This window comes from Colias philodice, chromosome 21, assembly GCF_061535455.1.
Source record: "Colias philodice isolate Cphi_HAF_F1 chromosome 21, ilColPhil1 Martin Lab GWU primary, whole genome shotgun sequence".
Lineage (NCBI taxonomy): Eukaryota > Metazoa > Arthropoda > Insecta > Lepidoptera > Pieridae > Colias > Colias philodice.
This window is the reverse complement of record NC_143106.1, coordinates 1,085,658-1,095,826: the sequence shown is the minus strand read 5'-3', so window position 1 is coordinate 1,095,826 and position 10,169 is coordinate 1,085,658. Positions and strand designations below refer to the sequence as shown.

The 10,169-nt window shown below is 33.6% G+C and overlaps 1 protein-coding gene across 2 annotated transcripts; it reads left to right on the top strand.

Moving 5' to 3' along the window:
* The first annotated feature begins 3,299 nt into the window (after positions 1-3,299).
* Positions 3,300-8,608, top strand: RpL6 (ribosomal protein L6). 2 transcript variants are annotated; one of them, XM_089708687.1, is made up of 6 exons: positions 3,300-3,379; positions 3,747-3,900; positions 4,330-4,481; positions 6,714-6,885; positions 7,612-7,797; positions 8,421-8,608. In XM_089708687.1, the coding sequence occupies exons 2-6, from the start codon at positions 3,754-3,756 to the stop codon at positions 8,580-8,582; spliced, it is 819 nt and encodes a 272-aa protein (XP_089564813.1). In that variant the 5' UTR covers positions 3,300-3,379; positions 3,747-3,753; the 3' UTR covers positions 8,583-8,608. The 2 variants fall into 2 exon arrangements, with proteins under 2 accessions (XP_089564813.1, XP_089564812.1); XM_089708686.1 differs by having other exon boundaries at positions 3,334-3,425.
* Positions 8,609-10,169: the final 1,561 nt, after the last annotated feature.

The following is a 10,169-nucleotide window of genomic DNA, read 5'->3' as shown; positions in this document are numbered from 1 at the left end:
CACAAAATTCTTCATAGATTTTTAGATATTCGTACTACACCAATTACATCACCCTGTATTTATAAACAATTGCAAAAGATAGCCGGCCGGGAGATACTGACACAAAATTTCAGGTCATTTGTAACAGAATGGCGGTTCTACAGAGGTCTTATTACGCAATGACTAAAAGAAAAATGATGGTCAGAACTCAGAACGCTGGTACCGGAGGACTAGTCGCGTGGGCGTTAGTCGAACTCGTCGGATAAATAGCGAAAGTCAAACGATTTACAAATCGTTTGAGTTTTCCGCGGTATGGCGACCATTTGGAATCGTCCGAAAAGTATGGCATGGCAATTTTAGTAAATGGCTGCACGACGATGGTTACCTGTGCAAAAGTGAGCTCGGTACAAATGGTTGAATTGTTTTTTTTTTAAATAAACGCATTCACGTCGGTATGGCGGACTGTAAGTCACATCGTAACTGTATGGCATGACACTACCGCCTACATCTTTTTTAAGGGCTATCGGTAAATTCTAAAATTTTTGTGTTACAAATCGTTGGACTTTCGCTATTTATCCGACGAGTTCGACTAACGCCCACGCGACTAGTCCACCGGTACCAGCGTTCTGAGTTCTGACCATCATTTTTCTTTTAGTCATTGCGTACTAAGACCCCTCTAGACCGCCATCCTGTTACAAATGGCCCGAAATTTTGTGTCAGTATCTCCCGGCCTAACATGTGTAATGTGTAAATGTGTTGACGTTCCAGCTCTTCTTAATATACCTATATCATGGAAAGAAAATATACAAATTTAATCTTTATGAACGAAGAGATAAAGTTGAATTTAAAACGCGATATTGAACCGCATTCCCCACGAGACTATAAAGCGATGTAGCGAGACTATCTTGAAGAGAAAATATACAAATTTAATCTTTATGAAATAAGCGATAAAGTTGAATTTAGAACGCGATATTGAACCGCACTCCCCACGAGACTATAAAGTGATGTAGCGAGACTATCTTGAAGAGAAATTCAAATTTAATCTTTATGAACTTAGTGATAGAGTTGAATTTAAAAACTCGTCGCTTAAAAGGTCGTAAATTTTTACGACTTTCTTAGTGACGGACTGCTTTTAACTTGAACGTCGATAAAAAAATATTTTTCTAAGTATAATTTGAAATGAGATGAGAATTAATCTTTATTATATTAAAATTTTACACTATAATGTATAATGTATAATGTTTATTTTGTAAGTCTTGTATATATTTATTAAAATTTACGCTCGGTTACTGGCAGAACATTTTAATGGTACGGAACCCTTCGTGCGCGAGTCCGACTCGCATTTAGCCGTTTTTTTTGTAATGTTAATCTTGTAACCTTTCTATTATGTAATCTATACTAATATTATAAAGCTGAAGAGTTTGTTTGTTTGTTTGTTTGAACGCGCTATTCTCGGGAACTACTGGTCCGATTTGAAAAATTCTTTAGGTGTTAGATAGCCCATTTATCGAGGAAGGTATATATCATCACGCTACGACCAACACTAACTACTAGTCCACCGGTACCAGCGTTCTGAGTTCTGACCATCATTTTTCTTTTAGTCATTGCGTACTAAGACCCCTCTAGACCGCCATCCTGTTACAAATGGCCCGAAATTTTGTGTCAGTATCTCCCGGCCTAACATGTGCAATGTGTAAATGTGTTGACGTTCCAGCTCTTCTTAATATACCTATATCATGGAAAGAAAATATACAAATTTAATCTTTATGAACGAAGAGATAAAGTTGAATTTAAAACGCGATATTGAACCGCATTCCCCACGAGACTATAAAGCGATGTAGCGAGACTATCTTGAAGAGAAAATATACAAATTTAATCTTTATGAAATAAGCGATAAAGTTGAATTTAGAACGCGATATTGAACCGCACTCCCCACGAGACTATAAAGTGATGTAGCGAGACTATCTTGAAGAGAAATTCAAATTTAATCTTTATGAACTTAGTGATAGAGTTGAATTTAAAAACTCGTCGCTTAAAAGGTCGTAAATTTTTACGACTTTCTTAGTGACGGACTGCTTTTAACTTGAACGTCGATAAAAAAATATTTTTCTAAGTATAATTTGAAATGAGATGAGAATTAATCTTTATTATATTAAAATTTTACACTATAATGTATAATGTATAATGTTTATTTTGTAAGTCTTGTATATATTTATTAAAATTTACGCTCGGTTACTGGCAGAACATTTTAATGGTACGGAACCCTTCGTGCGCGAGTCCGACTCGCATTTAGCCGTTTTTTTTGTAATGTTAATCTTGTAACCTTTCTATTATGTAATCTATACTAATATTATAAAGCTGAAGAGTTTGTTTGTTTGTTTGTTTGAACGCGCTATTCTCGGGAACTACTGGTCCGATTTGAAAAATTCTTTAGGTGTTAGATAGCCCATTTATCGAGGAAGGTATATATCATCACGCTACGACCAACAGGAGTGGAGCCACGGGGGTGAAACCGCGCGGAGCAGCTACTTTGTTTATATGTATGTACGAATATTGCGTATATTTCAGATTTACAAAAAATCCTGCTTTAAGGCTAAGGTGGATTGAATGCTGTGGGAGAAAATCAGAATGGACACCTCGGTACAGAAATAATAAAAATTTCTGGACCGATATTTATTTTATTGAATATAATATGTGATGTGTTGAATAAATACATATTCAAATACAAATAAAATGGCGTTTTATTGTTTTTTCGTATGCATATAATAATGATGAAAACGTTACAAATGACCTGTGTAGTATTTTTTATGAATATAATATTAATGTTATTTCTAATTTCAACAAAATTATTATTTTTGTAATATCGATATGGTTACATCCCTTTAGAGCGATTTTATTATTACGTATATGTATAGAGATTTTTCTGTGTAATCGATGTATGTGTGCAAAAACATGCTAGTCTGTCCATTTTGTAATAGTTTGAGTTTGTAAAGACACAAATTATTTTTGTGAATGTATGATTGTGTTTCAAAGTGTGAGTTACCCTCCCCGCACCAAAACCGGCAGAAAGTTTAGTTAGAATATTTGCCAGCGTGCTCCATCCATTACTTAATGATCTAAGATTATTTTTAAATCCGAAAATTTACCGGTATTATTTTTAAATTCAAAAGAAGTCCGTGGTTGCGATACAGGGTTGCGAGAGACACATTCTATTGATTTATTTAGTTTTTTATAGAGATAAATAACAAAGAAGTAATTAAATAACTCTAAATAATTACTTATTATTTTTTTTAAACCGATTTTTTATTTTACCGGTATTTGGGTGCGTCACTAGTGCGTCAAAATTAATGTTATCTGTGACAATCAATGTCAAATTCTTTTTCTTGATCCCGGTTCTAATGTGAGTCGATGTTGTTTTCTTTCAAATAAAATCCGAGAAAATACGTGTAATAACATCATTTTCATTATATTTTATTTAAAAGTATTCGTTTAAATTCTTCAGGCAAGTGATCTTGTGAGATATTTCAGTGAGGATTCCGTGGTAACAGAAAATATCCATTCGAAAACTTAGGTTTACAATATGATTGTGATTGTGAAGTGATTCTTATTGATATAATGAAATGTGGCGAATAATATCTGAATTAAAACACGGGTATATCGCGAGATTGCTTGCCGGAAATAGTGTAAAGTTTACAGAGAAGTGAATTTTGTTAGAAAGTTTTGTTCAGGTGGCATGTTTGTTTTGAGGTTGTAATTTCTGTTTATAGATCATAAATGGCTCCACCACAGCCCAAAGCGGCGGCTAAGGCCCCCGCAGCCCCTAAGAGCCGAGTCAAGAAGGCCAAACTTGGCAAAGCAAGGAACTATGATTTGGGCAATGGAATCGTTCGTTTCTCGAAGTCGAAAATGTTTCACAAAACTGTGAGTATATACTTATCTATTTAATTACTATAGAATATGTATTCAATGGTCTAAGCACAGTACCGTTTTTAAAAGTTACTAATTTTTATATTTCCTAAAAGTTGTAGAAGTTGTTGTAACTATCTATGAAGATAAAATGATGTATTTTATTTCTTCTGATAAACAGTAATGAAGTTGTATTTGTATTCTTATTTATAAATAAAATAAAATAAAATGATATTGATACATTTATTATAAAATTTAAAATGGTCAATGTTGCATTGATAGTGTGACTACTAGCAACCCACCAATTTCAATTTATAAATACAAAAATGGAGAAATACTTCTTTGTGATACACACATGCTACAACCATTCCAACTATATCAAAATGTGAAAATTTTGTTAAAAATTAAACTAAGCATAACTAAACTTTTAACATTAAATTTCAGGCCAAATACAAGTTTGTTGGCAAGAAGAACCCCAAAGCGCCCAAGACCAAGAAGGCGACAATTGCTGTAAAGCCCATCGGTGGTGAAAAGAATGGAGGAACCCGTACAGTGCTGCTCCGCCGCAGGAAGGCATTCTACCCCACTCAGGACAAGTATGTATAATGTAGCATTGTACAGTATGGTTCAAACTTAATGGCGGCTCAGAACATCATACGATCCGATGCGCAGAAAATTGTTTTGAAGTGAAACTTCTTTATCGGGGCTGGAAAAAAATTTTGTGTAACATTTTTCCGTTACGCGCCATCTTGTTTTTATCCTTTACACGCGTGATTGACGTTTTTCTGTAAAGTTGCATATAGTAAATTATTTATTGAAAAATAAGGTCATAAAGAAGTTTCACTTCTTACGTGTGTACACTAGTACACGCACACATTTTTTAGATATCAGCGGCACATTGCAGGACCTGCACCTAACTTCCAAACTGCCATTAAGTTTGAATCGAACTTCAGCTGGTGAAGTTTCCGAATTGCCAATTATCCATGGTGTGGTGGTGGTGTCATATAGCGTGATGAAAACAATTAAACTGAACAATTTTATGCTGTTTTGTATTTTATAACAAGTTATGAGTACAGATTTATTCCAACTATTTTTTATTTTTTGCTAATATTGTCTTCTATAATTGTATGTAGTGTTGTAGAATTCTTTGTTCTATGTAAGAAAATCTGTGTCAGTTTGATTTTCTTATTATGTGAATTTTCGATTATCGAGAATCGACCCTGGTCCCAATTAGTTTGGATAATCTATTTTACTGTACCCCATTTAATGTTAGTTATGGTTGTTGTTTATTGTTTGTGGATATCATACCTGCTACATTTAAATTAGGTGGTGTGCTTTCCATGATAATATGAGTAATTAAAAACTGAATAATATGTTTGTCTGGCAAAGTAGAAGATTAATCATCTATTAAAGAAAATAAATATGTGATACATAATATGTAAAATGCTTTTTATCTCATCAATGTGTATGACTGAATGATAATATCTACTCGTAAGCCTGTTAAATGTCAAACTATTGCTTCTAAGCATGGCATGGTTAGAATCTGCTATTATAATGTATAATTGTTTCTATGTGAATTTTTTTATACTGTATCATGGTGCATTCATACTAATGTGGAGGTGTCGTAAATTATTTTTTATTTTTACCTAATGTTTAACTTGAATTATTGCACGCCTCATAAGCGAAGTGTTGAGGTGGGTACTACTGCCACTTCGCGCAAAACATCTGATTTTTCAAACTTAAAATGTCTTTATGTATCATACATTGCACTTGTAAGATAATACATACACACACATATTAAGAAAAAACACTATTTTTAACGTTCATGATATTTTTGATGTCATTTTTGTTATTTAACCCATTGACCACCGTAAGCCCCGATCGGGCCACGACACAATAGATAATCTATTGTGTCTGTGATTCCGAGGACTGATGGATTAAACTAGTTAAAAAACAGTTTAAAAAAGTTCTGTCTTGGACGTCCGTGTGTCTGTATGTGCGGATCCTTTTTCTTGTTAACACGATAGCAACCGAAATACTTTACTAATCGAGTCTTTTTTTTTCTCTTACGCTTGAGTATGCTCAGGAATAGAACCCTTTCATTTTTCAGGGTCTGATTCGATGTGGTTTAATTGTTATTAAATAAACAAAAATAATAGATAATTAATAAATATTTATTAAAAAAAAATTATGAGGCGTGCACTTTTGGATTTTCCAAATTATTTTAAATTTGGTTCAAGTCGCAAATGATGGATCTGGTTTACTATTGCCAGAAAATCCCATAAACAATGAGTTTTATAAAACTTTGAAAAATATTATATTTACGTATTTCACACTGTAAAAATTATTTTGTAGGGGCAAAATAATAATGTTATTAAGTGAATTAACCTTATGCATTGATTGAATGATAATTCACGATTTGTAAATGTTAAAAATATGTTATGGCGATTGAAAAGTGCTTTCAGAAGAAGTCTAATGGAATAAATAAATGTTTGAGTTTTGTGTTAAAATCAGTTGACCAGTTGACAATCCCTTATTTATAATACTAACAATATTGTCTACACAGAAATCTAATGAGCAAAACTATTTTTAAATCTTAATATAATATATAAATCTTGTGTCACAATGTTTGTCCTCAATGGACTCTTAAAGCACTTAACCGATTATAATAAAATTCGCACACCATGTGCAGTTTGATCCAACTTGAGAGATAGGATAGTTTAAACATGTAGGTACCACGGGCGAAGCCGGGGCGGACCGCTAGTAGAAATATATATTTTCTATGTGGAAAATTGACACAATATACTGCAATAACCCACAAATTGCAGGATCAAAACGCACCGCCACCACAAGTGCTTCAGGAAGCACGAGCGCAACATCAGGCCGAACCTCACAGTCGGTACCGTGTGCATCCTCCTCGCTGGCCGACATGCGGGCAAGCGAGTGGTGCTCGTTGGTGTGCTGCCCAGCGGCCTGCTCTTGGTTACTGGACCTTTTGCTGTGAGTTGATGTTTTATTTCATAGACTATGGAGGATTGTAGTTATTTTTTGTTTTCATATGTGATTTGGAGGTTGAAATTTGAAACTACTATTTTCAAATTAATATTTGAAGTTATTACAATAGATTTTCTATTGTGTCTGTGATTCCGGGGCCTGAGTTATTAAAATGTTATTATTATTCAGTTAATTTAAGTATTGTTATATGTATTAATAAAAAAAGTTGTGTGGTTTTATGAAACCACGGTAAAAGTGAAACTTTCCGAACACTGCTTTATACCTACTCGGCAGCTGACCGTCACGCGAAATGCGCTACACAGACCAAAAAGTTTGAGAAGTTTCACTTTAAAAAAAATCAAAAAATTTTTACCGTTAACTTTCACATATAATTTTTTTTATAGAGTTAATTAACAATCTACTCTGATCCCTAGACATGAATGTGTACCACTATTATAAAATATAAACTAGCCCCTGTGCTCCACAGCCTGCGTTGCTCTGCTTCTATATTATTATCTATATCTAACATTTTTTCGTTACGCGTGACATTTTTCCGTTACGCGCCATCTTTTTCTTATCCCTACCACGTGTGATTCGACGTATTTCTGTAAAGTTGCATATAGTAAATTATTTTTCTAATGGATCCCATAGCTTCTGAGATGAGCGCAAACAGTTATACCCCACTACTATTTCATCGATATAATTTAAAAATAATCAAATAATGCCTTCCAGTTCAACTCGTGCCCGCTCCGTCGAATCCCGCAACGCTACGTGATCGGCACGAGCACTAGAGTGGACCTCAGCGACTTCAAGCTGCCGGCACACCTCAACGATGCCTACTTCAAGAAGAACAAGAAGAGCGCCAAGCGTAGTGTCAAGCGAAAGGACGGGGAAGACATCTTCGCTACTAAGAAAGAGGTGAGATATTGTTATATGGTATAGGAATATTGTTTGTTTGATAACTAAATTAATTGTAAAGTATCAATTTGTTTGTATGTATATCTTTGTATCATGTGCTCAAGCTATAATTTATCTAGAAAATAGATATTAAGTAGAAAGTTTAAATTCTAGAAGGATAGATACTATATAGGAAAGATACTTTTATAAAAGCATATTACGTTTCTGGTGCAGATCTTTCAACATTTTAGGATCATTTGTAAAAAAGTTCATCATCATGTAGGTAGGGTGTTTCACTACATTTATAATTATTATTCAACATACTATATAAATGTCAACATGTAGATTAAAAATAAGTATTGCAGACATTTTGAATTTGCCATAAACAAGGTGCAGTGGACAAAATGTTTCTAGTTACGTTATATTCATTTATATTATGTACCTATTTGATTTCAGAAGTGTCTTGTTTCCGAGTTGTTAAACTATAATATCAACTTTTAGCTATCCTTTTTGAGTTTAAGGGCCAGGCAACAGCTACAGCTTCTTTATATATATGTTTGGTAAAGTCATAGAATGACAGACAAATCATAACATCACAGAAAACTTTTTCTTTTTCATGAATAACACAATTAATTTCTTTACAGAAATACGTTCCATCGGAACAACGCAAGACGGACCAGAAGACGGTGGACGAAGCTGTGATCAAGGCGATCGGCAAACGCGAAGACAAGAAGGCGCTCCGGGGCTACCTCAAGGCGGCCTTCGGGCTTCGGTCCAGCCAGTTCCCGCACAGACTGCGGTTTTAGTTGGGAATAAATGTTTATGACTAGAATTTGTTTTATTCATAACTATTACCTGCTTCGATCAGGGAACTATAATTTTAAGTAATTTTTAATTAATTATAAGTATTATTTATAGTATGGGAAAGTGATGGCGCTACGTAGCAATTTAGGTAATTGCTACGTAGGTAAGTAGGTAAATAAGGTAGCAATAGACTCTTGGATACTTCCACGCTGTAAATAATGCGGCTTATATTCATAGGAATAAGGTTGCATTTGTTTTGGTGTGTACCAGCTAGCTGCGGCATACACAAAAGTTAAAAAGCATAGAAAGGGCATTGTGGGCGAGGTAGAAGCGTAGCTCAGTTTTGAAAACGTTCATAATGAAATAATTTCATATGTACTTACTGGTAATTTGTATGTTGCCAAAAACGACCGAATGGCAAAAATGTTAGAAATTGTTCATAGCTTGCAATGTATAGGCATCATCTTGTAATTAGGACATTGTAATTCACGCCCAAGTTCGTTGCAATAGTCACAAGTAAATAGGGGAAAAAATGATATGTTAAATATTGTATAATATAGGGGGCATTTCACGCCAAGCGGACACAGATTTCAGGGTCAGGTTTCAGATTTCAGTTATATTTTAGTATGTTACACCTGTATATATTCTCGGTATGTATACGAAAAATTTTTGCATTTAGAAGCTTAGTTTTCAAAATACAGGTCTTTGAAGATGTCAGTAAGCGCGAGGTATGGGGGACTTTGAATATAATTATCAGTTCAAGAAAAGTAATTTTTAAATAAATTGATGACTGAATAATATACCACATGAAATAAACTTTTTATGCTCATATTTCGAATTTTGAATTTATATTTAAATTCCTTCGAAAAATAAAAATATATTTTTCTTTGTTATTTTTTACAAACTTTGCGTATTTTTTATTTTTTTAAAGATCATTAAATAAATAGCTTATATTATACTTAAACTTCATGCAAAGTTCTAGAGTGGTCATCGCAGAAGTTTAGAAGCTACATGTATCATAATGTCGAAGTGCGGCAATATCCCCATACTAGCGCCTAGCGCGACGCACTGCAATATTCATAGAAACGGGGACAAAAAAAAATTCTAGAAATTTGAATTAAATGAAGTGTCAACAGATAGGTCTTTAAAAATTGATTAGAGGTTTATCAATAAGTTTTATGCCAAAATAAATAATTGACGAGATATACGTATTCAAAGTCGTAAAAATGTCATATTACTTTACTGAATATTTTTTTTTTAAGAAAACTAAAGTAATATTTTCTTGCTTGTTATTTACCACTATAAAATCTTATTAAAACCTGAAACGGTGCTATTAACTAACTATAATGAGATAAATACTGCAGTACGGTGCGCTAACCAACTAAGCGCTAGTATGGGGATATTGCCGCGCTTCGACATTAAAATACATGTAGATTCTAAAGTCCTGCGATGACCACTCTAGAACTTTGCATGAGGTTTAAACATAATGTAAGCTATTTATTTAATGATCTTTAAAAAAATTAAAAATACGCAAAGTTTGTAAAAAATGACAAAGAAAAATATATTTTTATTTTTTGAAGGAATTTAAA